Source organism: Crinia signifera, chromosome 3, assembly GCF_055691185.1.
Source record: "Crinia signifera chromosome 3, ASM5569118v1, whole genome shotgun sequence".
Lineage (NCBI taxonomy): Eukaryota > Metazoa > Chordata > Amphibia > Anura > Myobatrachidae > Crinia > Crinia signifera.
The window spans coordinates 96,077,254-96,093,092 of NC_139219.1; the positions used below are offsets into that span (position 1 = coordinate 96,077,254).

General features: G+C 42.9%; 1 protein-coding gene across 1 annotated transcript in view; it reads left to right on the top strand.

Moving 5' to 3' along the window:
• DESI2 (desumoylating isopeptidase 2) overlaps positions 1 to 14,056 on the top strand; it is a 45,170-nt gene extending 31,114 nt beyond the window's left edge. The window contains exons 4-5 of the mRNA XM_083176233.1: positions 10,807 to 10,948; positions 13,123 to 14,056. Coding sequence (XP_083032359.1) covers positions 10,807 to 10,948; positions 13,123 to 13,353 — 373 coding nt within the window. The 3' untranslated portion in view covers positions 13,354 to 14,056. The remainder of the gene's footprint in view (positions 1 to 10,806; positions 10,949 to 13,122) is intronic.
• The last annotated feature ends 1,783 nt before the right edge of the window (positions 14,057 to 15,839 follow it).

The following is a 15,839-nucleotide window of genomic DNA, read 5'->3' on the forward strand; positions in this document are numbered from 1 at the left end:
ATATATATATATATATATATTCTATATATATATATATATATATATATATATATTCTATATATATATATATATATATATATATATTCTATATATATATATATATATATATATATATATTCTATATATATATATATATATATATATATTCTATATATATATATATATATATATATATATATATATATATATATATATATTCTATATATATATATATATATATATATATATATATATATATATATATATATATATATATATATTATAAATTTACAGGGGAGCAGTATGCAAACATACATAACTGAGGCGAAGAGGATGGGAGCGTCGGTTCTGTAGTCTGAATATTAGACCATACCCTCTCCCAGAAGTCGAGGACCAAGGGGCACAGCCATAGCATATGCCAAAAATCTGCATCACTGGATCTACACCTTGGGCACTCCATATCCTGTCTTAATCCCACTCTATGGGGAACACAGGGGTACAATATACTCTATGCAAGATATAGAACGTTACCTGTTGGTGTTTAACACGGGGAGTGGGAAAACTTAACTGACTCCAATATTTGCATCCACTGACCGTCGTCTATGGGTCCCGAGTCATGCTCCCATTTAATTTTCAGATTAACCAGGACTTGAGGGTTCTTACCTGAATTAAGGCTGACATACAAACTGGAGATCTGTTTACACTGTCCAAAGTTGAGGAAGAGTTCCTTAACTGGAGAATTAGAAATAGTTGGTGCTACACCCACAAATTGAGTCTGCACTGCATGTCTAAGCTGAAAGTATCTAAAAAAGGCTCTGTTGGATACATGAAACTCCACGCTCAGTTGGTGGAAAGACTTAAGGGAATTGTCTGCATAGAGTTAGTAGATTGAAGTAAGCCCCGCCCTAAGCCATATATTGTCATCAGATATGGGCAGCAGTTCCCTGAAGGATGCGTTATACCACAAGGTGTATCCCTATCGATACTCCTCCATTCAAAAAAGGAGTGCAAGTGTCTCCAAACAAGTAAGGTCTGACGTAGCATAGGGGGAAGACCTCCCGTCGACATGCCTGACGACAGAAAGTGCAGTGGAGGCAGTGCAGGGCCCACCCTCTCCACATAAAAGTTTGGAAACGTAGAGTCTCCTCCGTCCCTTGACCCATTCAGAAATATGTACCAGTTCCCCCTCCCCATATAAACGAAGAGATGGTACTCTCAATTCTTGTGAATATTTTCTTAGGGACATATATCAGGGCATGCTGTAAAACGTATAAATATTTGGGTTGCACAGCCATTTTAATTAAATTGATACGCCCAGTTAGTCAAAGGAAGCTTTTTCCAGGTATGAATCTTTTTTTGGATGTCTAGCGTGACTGTTATCAGCTGTTACCCATATTCTAGGGATCACTCCAGATAGTGGGAAAATACTTGACTTATCCCAGTTAATCAGTAGGCCCAAGAAGGCACCAAAGGAGTTCACTGTCTCTAGCAAGGCTTTCAGGGAAGGACCGGCATCATTTAGAAAAGGAACATGTCATTCGCATAAAGTGCTTATAACATCAGGGCAATTAGGTATATCCCTAATCCCAGAGTGACTCTGACCATGCAGGCCAGAGGTTCAATTGCCAAGGCAAAGAGAGCCGGCGAAAGCGGGCATCCCTGCCCAAATCAAACTGGTCTGTGACCTAGCCATTGATAGATAACCTGGCCCGGGGGTTAGAGTACAACAATTGAACCAGCGTATAAAGTTAAGGCCAAAAGCAAACCTACGCATGACCTCCAAGAGATATGGCCACTCGACCGAGTCGAAGGCTTTAGCAGCGTCGAGACACCACCACCGCCCGACCCATCAACATCCCCCCTTTGTATATGGCAGAACAGTCTGCGGAGATTCTGTGTGGTCGATTTACCAGGCATAAAGCCTGATTGGTCGTCACGGATTACAGTGGTAATGACAGAGTTAAGTAATACGGCCAAAATCTTTGCCAGAATCTTTGTCAGTTGATAGTAAAGAGATTAAGCGATAGTACTCAGGAGCAGTAGGATCCTTACCCGGCTTGGGGAGCACTATAATAACCGCCTCCATCATAGATGGGGGCAGAGTACCCGCTTGAAACAGAGCATTGTACAACATAAGTAAATAAGGGATAAAATATTCTTTAAATGCCTGGCGCCTTTATATTGGGAAAGGATGCTATAGCAGCCTCAATCTCCGAATGGGTAATTGGCGCGTCTAGACTAGTTATAAATGTAGATGAGAGGCAGGGTAAAGTGACTCAAGCCATGTATTCGTTTAGCTGGCACGGTGAATATGTGACCCTAGTAGCATACAGATTTGAATACCTGTCCATGTAGTTATTAAAATCTCCTACACAAAGGACTGGCGTACCAGGTGACAGGGAGACAAATGTCATAGCATGTTTAAGTACTTCATTGCTGTAAGGAGGTGGTACATAGACAGCAAGAATGTGGATAAGTGTATGATTAACATATGTTTTCCTCAGGGCCCATCGGCCATATTGGTCGATTTGGCTATGCACCAAATGAAAATTGACAGTCTTTCTAACAAGGATAGAGACCCCCCCCCCCTAGCAGTATTGGAAAAAGTGGAATGGTATAGGAAACCTACCCACGTTTTTTTAAGGGCCAAAGTTTTACTACCCATAAGATGCGTTTCTGAGAGGCAAGCAATATCCACATGTTTTAATCTGGTTGAGAACTAGGGCTCTTTTGATATGCTCATTCATACCACGTACATTCCAGCTGAGCACATTCAGGCCTTTGACCTTCGCAGACATTCCGTATCACATTTGGTATGTATAACACCAGGCCACGGCACCCCAGGCTCTGCGGTGGGCCACCCGCTAAAGTAGTACCCTCCCAATGACCATATGAGCCACAAACCACGATTATCACACACATAGCAGATCAGACGTAGTAAGTAATTGTTGCGTACAGTAAAGTCCCAGAGACCAAAACATAAAAAAAGAATTACAAAATGGTAAAGAAATCCCAGCCTGTATTAAGAAAATAATGCCTCACTCACTACAGGAAAACACAAAACGGAGCTAGGTCCCATTAAAGACCTATTTCTTATAGAACATAATAGTGTTGTCAACATAAGTATGTGTGTGCGTATCCTCGGTCAGACAGCATGGTGTTATGCGGTCTGCCTTAGGAAGGGGAGATATTCCCCGAAACAGTTGCACCAATAAATTGCTTTATTTTCACAAGACCTGGAGTGCAACGCTGGTGATTCGCCTCGAGGGGTTGTTGTCACCTCTGGTATATGTGCATTCTTGCAGAGGCACCCAAGCAATTGACCATTATTATCAGAGTGCTATGTCACAACGGCGGGCAAGCCGGTCCAACCATGCCTCAATCTCACGCGCGGAGTCGAAGAAATGTGTAGTGTCTGCATGTACCACACGCAGATGTGCCGGGAACAGCATGGAATATTGAATCTGCTGGTCCCTTAATTTTTTTCTTAACATTGAGAATTAGAGATCTGGACTTCTGCACATCAAGAGCAAAGTCTGGGTATACAGAGATATTATGGTTATCGAATTGCAGTGGGCCCTGCGTCCGGGCCAGTCTCAGCAGAATATCACGCTCTTTATAATTCAGAAAATGGGCAATAATTGTGCATGCTGGCACCCCCGGAGGCGGCGCTCTCATCGGAAGGCTTTGAGCTCTTTCCACGGAGAACTGAGGGCTGAAGTCCTCACGTTTTGAAAAGCTTAAGAAACCAAGTCTCAAGAAACGGTACTTGTGAGTTATCCGGACGCCCGATTTCAAAATCGGGTCGGATCGGGCACATCGCATCGCATCGCATGCGACCATCGGATGCGATGCGATGCGATGCGATGACCCGATTTTTCCATAGGAATCAATGTTAAAATGGACTGAGTCCATTTTAACATGGAATTCAATGGGAAAAAGGGGTCCTTTTCATACCCCTACTATCCAAGTGGGCATGGAGTTGGATATAAACCTGTGGCGAGCGTAGCAAGCCACCGAGCCCGAAGCGTGGCGAGCGTAGCGAGCCCCGCGAGGGGACACGGAATACCGTACCCTCGCGGGGCTCGCTTCGCTCGCCACGCTTCGGGCTCGGTGGCTCGCTACGCTCGCCACAGGTTTATATCCAACTCCATGCCCACTTGGATAGTAGGGGTATGAAAAGGACCCCTTTTTCCATAGGAATCATTTTAACATTGATTCCTATGGAAAAATCGGGTCATCGCATTCGATGGTCGCATGCGATGCGATGCGATATCGCATCGCATCGTATCTGATTGTATGCCTTAACTTAAGGCATACAATCAAAAAATCGGGCGTCCAGATAACTCACAAGTAGGGATGCCAATCCCGGGGCATTTTTTCAATCCCGGGATCCGGGATTGAAAAATGCTCAATCCCGGGATTCTCGGGATCCCGGGATTGGCATCCCTAATACAGTTCTGCTCCACACATACCCACCCCCACACCGGCCGACCCGCACATTTACTTACATTAGCGGGCGGGTGGGCGGCCGGGAGTGGGTTCGGAGGTGCACGGTGCCTCCAGGCTCGTGCACCTCCTTCTTAGCAGCCAGGCCGCAGGCCGGAAAGAATGTGGGCGGGCAGAGGCAGGCGGGCGACGTGCGGAGGAGACTGGAAGGGGGCATGCACAGCAGAAGGCTGCGCAGCGTGACCTCTACTGTCACGCTACGCATCGCCGCACGCAGGGGTCAGGATTCGGGAGCCGGGCAGCGTCTGAGCTAGTGCTCAGACGCTGCCCGGCATTAGACTGCGCATGCGCAGTCTAATCCCGAAAATCCCGGGATTGGATAATCCAATCCCGGGATTGAAATCCCAGACTTTTTTAGGCCAAATCCCGGGATCCCGCCGATCCCGATCCCGGGATTGGCCACCCTACTCACAAGTACCCAAGAAACTGTTCTGGAGCAGAGCCCTCAACCCTCTCAGGCAGACCAACCAAGCAGACATTATTTCGCCTCAGCCGCCCTTCCATATCCGAGGTCTTGGTTTTGACCATAGCCGTTTGAGCCGATAAATCTGCAACTGTAGTTGGTGACGTCCTCCAAATCAGAGATCCTATGTTCTGTCTCACCAACTCTCTCACAGAGTTTTTGCATGTCATTTAGGGATATATCGACCTGTACTTGGCCTATTTTATCCATCACTCTCTGCTCAGAGGCTGAAATGGCCGACAGCATCTGTTGAGTTGATTGAGCAGGATCGTCAGTATGAGGTGGAAAGGTAGTTGACTGTGAGCCTCTCGCAAATTTTTCCAGCCTGAAGGCCTGCAGCAGCATGCCCCGTCTTCCCCATGCTGAAAAGTGTGCTGCTGTCGCAGTGTGTAGCTGCAGCAATTATACTAAACAACTGTAGGTGCAGATAAAGCAGGTCAAGCAACCCTAGTGGGGTTATTTAAAAAGGGGGTGCCAAATCAGATAACTGTGGTATGTACCTCACTGAGGAAAGTACAAGTAGTCCAGTACCCCAGTATGCAGAGATGATTATTAGCACACAGGTACAAGGCATACACTGTGTTTTGTGTAAGGAGGGAAGACAGTGGGTGTAGATGACCACAGAACATCTCAGGCACCCTGTATCAGCCCTCCTAAGATGGCGCCCACAGCCAGACATCGCCTCCAGTCACACTCCTCACATATTATCTCTAACCTGGCCGGACAGCTCACAGAATCGCAGGGAGTCTCCTCTGTGCAGGACCTGAACAGCCAGCAGCCACCGCCTCACTCCTGCCGTCCCAGAGCTGCCTTCAACTTGCAGGGGGTTTCCAAGATGGCGCCGGAGCCTGACACCACAAGTCCTCTCTCAGGCCCCAGACAGTCCACTTCCAGGTGCTTAGGTGGTCTCTTCAGCGAGGGATCCGGCCAGCGCTCAGCCACTCCCGCCGCCCCCGCTCCTCCGACTGCACGGAGAATCCCGTACAAGGTCCTCCAAGATGGCGCCCGCACAGCCCAGGGGAGAGGGATGCCAGACAGTCAAGCAAAACCAGACAGCACGAGCCCGCATCTCTGACAGCACTTTGGGCACAGGGGACCTTCCGGAGCAGCGCTGAGTGGGTGAGGAGTCACCCAGGATATATTAAGCAGGGGGGTTTGCGGAGCTCACGCACTCCCATCCTTTCACAGGGTGTGGTATATTTGCCCAACAGTCGGGATTCCGACAGTTATTACTCAGACTTCGGAATCCCGACTGCACAGCGGGGGGAGCGCAATGAAGCCCCTTGCACGCTCGCCACGCTGTGGGCACGGTGGCGAGCTGCGCTCGCCACCTATTTTATTCTCCCTCTATGGGGGTCGTAGACCCCCACGAAGGAGCAGTCGGAGTAATGACTGTCGGAATCCCGACTGTTGGGGAGCCGTCCGGCACCCCTTTCACATGCCCGTCCAAACCACGCCCCCTACATCTTGTTATCTTAATAAACTCATAATGTATAAAAACAATTACATATACCGATAGACGCAGGTCTTTTTCTAGATAATTTGGCTCCCAGTGCGAGGTGGGGGGGGGGGGGGGAGTTGTAGCCACCTTATTAAGTGTACTTGCACACGGAATTCTGGTTGTTGGTAAGGAATGAAAAAGATTGTTGGTAAGGAATGACAAGCCGGGGGAAATTTACTAAAGGAAATTTGTCAAAAAAAAAAATAGGTGTATTTGTATCCAGAAATACACTTATTTTTGACATTTGCTATCCCGTATTCATATTGATGTGCTATCAATACGAATACGAATTGCCGTATTTTCGGGATAGTAAATGTCAAAAATAAGTGTATTTCTGGATACAAATACACCTATTTTTTTTACAAATTTCCTTTAGTAAATTTCCCCCGCCATGTCAACCTTTTGCTTGTATTGACCTTTTGAGCATGTCAGGCATTTGGTGGTGTTCTGTTGACCTAGACCTTGTCTGTCAGCCACCAGGATACCAGCATTTTTCTTATATTCCTTAATGAATATTAACAGATGTGTAGTTTTTCAGATGGATTCATATTGGTGTCACTGATCTTCTAGAACTACAGAGACTCCATAATGATTCTCTGGAAGTAATGTTCCTCTAGCACAAGAGTGGCCAACCTGAGGCTTTACAGCTGTTGTGAAACTACAGGTCCCAGCATGCGCTTCCACAGTTTTGGCGTTTGGGAATGCTGGACCGTCATCGGCATGCTGACATTTGTAGTTTCACAACCGCAGTGCGAGCCACATGTTGGCCAGGCCTGCTCTGGCACAACATATTGTAGTACTTTTAAAGAAGATGTTTTGGGTGTTTCCTCACTTAGGGCGAGATATACTAAGCCTTAAAGTGATCAAATGGAGAGTGATAGGTCACCAACCAATCGGCTCCTACCTGACATTTTTCAAACACCGCCTGTGACATGGCAGACAGGAGCTTATTGGCTGGTGGTTTATCACTCTCCATTTTATAAACATTTCAAGCTTAGTACATCTGGCCCTGAGTTAAGCCAGCGCAAATTCAAATATAGTTAAAAATGACATTAATTTATTTTTAGTGTCAAGGGTTTATCTATTTCATAGTCATTAAAAACATTTGAGTGTTAATTTTCTAAATGGAATACGTTTGGGGGTTTGATGTAGATTGCTGTGATAAAGACACATGGGAGATCAGGCTTCGGGCCGGATTCAGTTAGCCACAGAAGTTGCTGGAATGTATGTTACCTTTCACTAGTTGATTTTTGCTTGCAGCCTACAATATTTAGGCTAGATGTACAGTAAGTGGACACCTCTGTATATCTCTCCCCAGTCCTTGATAAATCTCCCCCTAAGTATGATGCGAGCAGGTGCACTTCTGTTGGATGGCGCTGGAACACAAGCATGATCAGCACACAGATTTGGACTGATCATGAAGGTACACATGATCCTTTTCTAGCAAAGTGTTAACAAGGCAATTAAATATGGAAGCCTTAGCTCTCGTTTACAATAGCTCTAATAACAGTGTTTTCGGATTTACATTTATAATTTTTTTTTTTCACAAAATGAATGTAAAATGTATTGCACTCATGAAGGAACATTCTGCTGGAAATGGGTTTAATTGTGTGGGCACCACATGGTGCTAAGTCTTTGTAGAGTCAGTTCTCACTGTTCTTTGTTCCACTAAATATAAAGCCTTAGTATAATCTGAGCGTGCATGTGGGATAAGAGCTGCTGCAATCCGCACTCATTTTAACAGCTACATATCGCATTTTCCTACATTTATGGAGAATGTGGGACACTTAGTAGCACCCTACATGTATTGATGTGGCAGTCACGTGCCCTGTTCCCTTCACTTGAGGAAGACTTGTAACTCGCTTGTCAGCGACTCACTGCTGTCCGCTATCATTATCACTTTTTGCACAGTGTTTTCTCTCAACGATGACCAGATTTTATTGTCAGATGTAGTTTTATGGATCTGTCTATTTCATACAATGCAGTATGACAACAAATATTTTGTATTTCCTTCCATTGGGGGTTATTTTGGTTCACTCTTTCTGACCAAAACCTTCTTAGGTGGACAAAACCATGTGCACTGCAGGTGGGTCAGATGCTACTTGTGCAGAGAGAATTAGATTTGGGTGGGGTTTTACTTCAAAGTTCCCCCAAATCTATTTTTCTCTGCACATTTTACATCTGCCCCCCCCCCCCCCCCCCTGCAGTGCACATGGGTTTGTCCATCTAAGAAGGATTTTGTCAGAGAGTGAACTAGAATAAAGCCCATAGTGTGTAAATAAAAATTTGACATTTATGATGTGTACACACAGTGCAATTAAATGAGATCTAGTACACAAAGTATGTGCATCACATAATTTTTGAGCTGTGAGATGAGATGCGTGATGGGAGCGCGCATCTCATCGCACCCAGCAATTTTACCGTGTATGGGCACCTTAAGGAACCCTGTTGACCATTAGTGGTTGACCATATATCATTGTTGACCTAGACACTGTAGAACTAATATACCATAACCTCGATGGCCAGCCCCGTGACATTGATATTGAAAGCAGAAATAGACTGTGCAGGCAAGTCTAATTCTGCTTAGATCTGCTAGTTCAAAAGGAAGGGCCATGCAGTAGTGTACCCCCCCTCCCCCTAATAATTTACATAGATGTAATGCACACAGATGTATCCTCAGTATGCCATGCAGCACAAGAAAGTTGGCGCAAGTCAGGCACCAGGTCCCTGTGCACCTTGAACTTGCAATAAGCGCCTATTTCACTCGAATAGCTCCAGCAGAACAGTATACAGATTCAGCCTCTGCCACAGATCTACTTCACATATTCTCACCGGAAAGGTATAGTATAACTCTGACAGTCGGGATTCTGATTGGTCGTTTCTCCGATATTAACATCCCGACTGGCAGGAGCCAGACAGGGTGGAGAGTGCTATTAAACTCCTTGATTCTCCATCTCTGGGGATTGTGGACCGCGACAAGGGAAATTAGTCTGTAAGTCAAGATTCCGATGTCTGAGACACGACCTTTGGAATCCGGACTGTCAGCGAGTCACCTGGCACTCCCCGAATGGGGTTCTCCAAGTAAAGTTATTTGGCGTGACTGTGGCAAACGTGTATGAGGACAAATCTATAAGTGCAGGGGTCTTGCAGTCTTGTGGGTTCTGCACTGTAACTATCCACGTTTTGAGAATTTTGTTATGTTACTAAACCTGCACAATTAATGTTCCTTGAAGATTGAGTTGATGCAGAGCGTCTTGTGCGTAATATGTTGGGTAGTAACTCTCTTTATGTATTTCGAGCCGAGCCCTTTTCCTTTTTTGTATTCTTCCTTTCCTTCCTTATGTTACACCCCCCCCCCCCCCCCTCCTGTCAATAGTCAACTAGGATGCTATTGTTTGTGTTATTGATTGCCTTGTTCATATTTCTTTGTATCCTGCTATGTTCTTTTTAGTTTGAACTGTAATTTTGGTGCACTTTAAGTTGCTCTGTGTATGCATTTCATAAGGTGCTGTGGACCATTGTGGCAACTGGGGATTAATAATTGCTGAAGCCGACTGTTGTTGTTTTTTTTCCCCTCTATAAGGTTGAATGCTTTTCAAGATCAAGTAACTGTAACGTGCTATGATATTGAAGAATTTTATGTGTCTGACAATGATCCTATTACTTTTAAAAATATAAACTAGTACATGTATAGCCCTATACACACTGCGCAAGATAGGGCCCTTGTGAGCGATATCTTTTTCAATCTTGTCTAGTGTGTACACTCAATATTATTACCAATGTGCATCCTTAACATTATTTGATGTCTTCTAAACATGCAGGTCAATTTGGCTATATAGTCAAATGACCCGCATGTTCAGCAGGTCCCAGTGAAATCACTGAACGATATGGACTACCGATATCGTTCAGTGTGTATGCACAATGTCTTATGATGTTCCATAATTCTAACCAGGTGTCCACAGAAATGTGGGACTTTTCTGTAATTACAGCAATACTGAAAGCCTGGTCCTTGTAGCTGTATACTTGAGTGCGTGCAATTTCCATATGAAATGTTGTTGTTTGAGCACTTGTCACACTCACAGTCATGTGTGCGCTGAATCCAGAACCATTTGACATTGGTGAAGCCCCTCATGACCAATATATATGTGCATTTCTAATAACATGAGGCATTGGTTCCTGCAATCAGAATATTACATGTAGCACAACATTGCTGCCTCCAATGGGAGCGCGTTAATGATTAAATTGGCCCTGAACCTGATTGATTTTAGAATCTGGCTTTATTCCCTACAAAGCACTCTAGTAATAGAGCTTTTTTTCCCCCATTTCCTCTAATGATTTGTTTCCTGCTTCTTAGGGAAGCAATCGCATTGGGGAGCACTGATTTCACAGAGAATGACATAGAGAAAATTGTGGAAGAGCTCGGGAAGGAGTACAAAGGGAATGCCTATCATCTCATGCACAAAAACTGCAACCACTTTTCCTCAGCTTTATCAGAGGTAAGTTATTCACTCTCATTTGCTTATTTTATTGTTGTCTTAAAGAATGGCTGTTCCCTAATGTATTTGGTGTTTGCAGATAGAAATCCACCAAATATCATTCCGCAGAAAGATAAAGGCCCCCATTCTGGCATTTATTCTAGCTTGTAAAACAGCCATTTCTGAACCCGATCATACAGTAAAGGTCTAGAATAGGGTTTGTCTGAATCTGGCATGGGTTTCTTATAAGATGACATGCGGGTATATAGGTATGAATTGTTTTGTATTCTCTTTATAATGGGGTGATATCATAATGTGTTCTGAAGCAAAGTAGGGTGATATCATTTCATGCCATTTCAATTAACTACTCACCCTAGTAACATTACCCTAAAAGGGCAGACAGGATGGGCCAAGTGGTTCTTATCTGCTGGTAAATTCTATTTCCACATTGCTAATGACATTTTCACTTTAAACAGTAGATGGCAGTATTACACTACATTGAATGTGCTCTGTAATGCAGTTTAAATATAATATTCAGAAATTGGTATACATCTATTACAAAGACTATCTATGCAGCATGACAAGTGCAATATACCGAAGATTATACAAATATTCACTTATTTTCAACTTAGAATTGCAAACGTTTGTTCCTTAACACTTCTACACGGTGAGATTTCCACTATTTTTTTTTAATATTTTTTTCTAGATTTTTGCTTACAGAAGCAAAATCGAATTGAAATCAAATGCACATTGAATGCTTTTAGCGGCATTCGATGCAGATTTGATCCTGATGCATGTTCAGGTTTAGTGGAAATCAAAAAGATAAATAGTCTTGCCAGGCAGGACTATATAGTAGAAATCGAATGCTAGATTGAATCGAATCTAATTCCACATCGAACAGTGTGTACCCACTATATGGATCAAACTATATTGTCTTAACTTCAATAGTACTTTGGAGTAGCAAACATCCCTTATTTGTTGCATTTGGCTGACAAAACTCAGTCTTATAACATCGAAGGGCCTGATTCAGAGATGTATGCAGTGCTGAGATTTGCGCGGTTCAGTGATCTTTGACTGAATGCGTCACAGTGGTGTGCACTCACTCTGAGGATTTATTTGCATTTATTTATTTGCAAGATGACATCATTATTGGATAATGCTTCACACTCGCTCAAAAACATTTTGACGGATCTGTGTAGCACTTTCAGTGATAGGTTGCTTCACCCTCGATGCTCAACGGAGAGATATCGCAGATCGTTCCTTCCGGCTGCAATTAGAATGTACAACTGTCATGTTCTGAAGAAGACCTGCATGTTCCTAGATTCTTGAGTTATATTGAGACCTGCATGTTCCTAGATTCTTGAGTTATATTGTTTGGATCTTATTATGTGTTTTCTTATTATTATGCTATTACTCTTATCTGTACTTGAACCTTGCTGTAACGATTGAAAATTTCTCCTTTGTGAGACGAATAAAGGAATTCTATTCTATTCATAATGACAGACGAAGACTTCTTTCTTTTTTTTTTTTTTTGTTTCGGGGAGTAGTGGCAAAAATACAGTTGTGTAGTTTGAGATGTGCCCCATATGCATATGCTTGGATTTACAGCAGTTATAGGTGCACACTTTAACCAGACATTTCAAACTGGAGTCATATGAATCTCCGAGTATGCATTTCTGCCTAAACACGCATTGTGTCGGCAGAATAATACCATTTATATTCTTCAGTTGCTAGGGGAGAGATGTTTGAATTACCATAGCATTGCCTTGTAATGCATGTGCTCTGCTACAGAGCATACACTGCACAAAAACACAGGATCTGTCCACAGAACTGACTAAAGGGTGTACACACGGTGTGATGCACTTTCTATTCAATCCAAATCAGGATCAAATTGCATGGCGCTGTGTACACATTGGATTTAGACTATATAGTACAGATCTGTACTATATAGACTTGCCTACACAGTCTACGTTTCTATTTTATGTTGATGCCGCTCCTCAGGATCGAATCAAAATCTAATGCATTTGATTTTCTTTTATTTCATTTTTTTTTTATATAAACAAAATCAAATAGAAAAATAGACAACAATCAAACCGTGTGTACACCCTACAACATGCAGCTCTTTATCAGGCCTTTATTGTGCAGTGGGTTTATCCAGGCCTCCTTTTAACCAGAATGTTTCCGTTGATTTGCAGATCCTCTGCGGGAAGGAGATCCCACGTTGGGTGAACCGGTTAGCCTACTTTAGTTCCTGTGTACCTTTTCTCCAAAGCTGTTTACCTAGGGAATGGTTGACGCCTGCTGCCCTACAGTCCAGCGTAAGCCAGGAGTTGCAAGAAGAGCTGGAAGAAGCTGAAGATGCAGCTGCTACAGCCTCTTGCTCCACAACAGCAATGCCCAGACCTGGGCGACACACCAAGCTATAAAAAAATATTTATGGAGGAACTTCAATTAAATGCATTTCTTTTCAAATAAGTGTTTAGGTTTGATGTCCAGCAACTGACACACTTCTGTCCAGCGGTGGATCTATTTTCCACATCGTTACATGGGAGCTCACATTCTATTCAAGTATTTTAAGCTCAGGATCATGGTTGTATTCGGAAGAATCCACATGATGGTATGATGCAGTTAGTTGTGCACTCACAGCTAGCCACCACTGCTAATTACTTACTAAATACGGCTTGTATACATTTCTAAATTATCCCTGTTATTACTGTTTTCTCTCCTCCCTGATTTACAAAGTCTGTTCCTTGCCTGCTACTGACAATGAAGGAACTATTGCTCCCTTTATCACCAGACTGAATGGTAAGGTCCTTTACCTCAACTGTGCAATCCAGTAGCACCTATATGCAGCACATACTCCTCAGGAGTGGTTTCATGTTTTTCATACATATTGTGGGAGGTTCTTGGGTTTTTCCTTGGTGCACGAAGACTTTGTCATCAGTACCTGTAACTCACTTGACTGGGAAATTACATGCTGCACTTCAGTTGTTTACATTCTTTATAGCCACTGACCACCTATGTATTAATACAATGTAATCCTTTGGTTTCCCAACTGACAAAAATGGAAGCCATCCTGTGTAAACTAATTGTACTGTACCTGAATGAAGATGTTGAATTGAGACCCCACCAGCTTTATCAAATATTTTATGTCTTCATATGGTTCGTAGGGTGATATATAGGGACCTTTTCATCTATTGAAGGAGCTGCTGTAGTATATATGTTTGCACAAGCAGATGGTCTTATTCCGCCTTGTGGTATAGGGCCACTAGTGATCTTTGGCTCATGCCTCTGGCTTAGTAACATCACAGTTTAGGCGCTTGAATGCAAATCATGTCGTCACCGTGTCTCTGCTTTTCAGGTGTTCAAGTTATTTCATGACCTGACAAGATGCTCTTTACGTACAAATGGTTCAGTGACATCTACCAACAAGTACTGTTCTCTTTCTATTAGATCAGGGATTTTGCATGGCATTTTATACCAAGGTCTTGCTAAATGATGTTTCTAATGTATTTTTATTTTTTTTTTCTAATGATTTGTGTAGTTTTACCGGTGTAGCCGATATGCACACAGACTGTAACCCACTACAGTTCCCTCATGCACAAAAGTGGGTGTCTGTTATAGTATTATCCCGCCATAACCCTCTTCAGGCTTTTCACTCATTTAGCTTTGCTATAATCAAGTCTCTGCCATTGTGTTACAAACCGGGATCACACAATTCATATGAAATACTTATAAGTGCATTGAGAAGTAGATTGGTGCATTGAGAAGTAGATTGGAATTGCCCAATTTGTATCCCCCCTCCTCCCCCCCCTTTTTTTAAGATTTCACTTTTAGAGGAGATCTATGAACGTCCATACGATTTGTAAGTAAATTGGGAAAATGTTATTCTGGGTTCCTCTGTTCCTGCTTCTTCTAAAACAATTTCTTTGCAAAACATAGAAACTGCTTTCTTATTATGCGTGTTGTATTAGCATTGTAAGCGGAAGCTGTTTAGTTACATGACACCGCCCAATTTCATGATGTGTTCACAATTGGTAATAACATGCACGGTTTTTTTTCTCTTCCCCATGCCAGATGCATTTATGTATTTCAAGTCATTGACTCCAATTTTCCAATTATTGCCATAAAATATATGAATGCACAGAACGTATACTTGTGTGAAAGAATAGGGATGTGTATTTAATTTTGGCATATTTCTCATATAGTCTTGTATTCAGCACAGAAAACTATAGTCCAATGTGTGGAAAAACCACTTTGGCAGTCGCAAATTTGCGCTTTGTTTGATAAGACATCAGGGGCCAAATGTAATAGGGTGAGAGTTTCAGAAAGTGAGAGATTTTGGGAGAGTTTTCCCATGTTTTTTAAAGCAGCAATCAATTACACTGCAAAACCAGGTTGTTTTTGCCATGTAATTGATTGCTGCTTTAAAAAACATGGGAAAACTCTCCCAAAATCTCTCACTTTTTGAAACTCTCACCCTATTACATTTGGCCCCATGTGTTTGTGCAGTTTACAAAAAGTCTGGATACACATCTGATTTATCTGAGATCTGTCCTCCCCACTAGCAGGTGGTGCGTTCTTCAGGTTTTACACTGATTGTATGGGGGAAGTTGTTAGAAAACTATCAGTGTAGTCAGAGTTAGTCCTGGGGAAGTATCTGTGTTCTCCTTATTTGTCATTGCAGGAAAGTTTTGGTAGAAAGGACATTAAACCGATAGCAGAACTACAGCTACTGCATGGGGAGATAACTTTGTCAACTTTATGCATGTCGACCCAATGGTATGGCCATCGGTGGGTTATCAATCTATTGTACCATTGATGGCTAACCTCAATGGTATGAAACCATTTGCAAGAGATCCATCAAGGGTTTCCCCTGCTTTAGTGAGCAATGAGTTGCAGGCCAATTAGA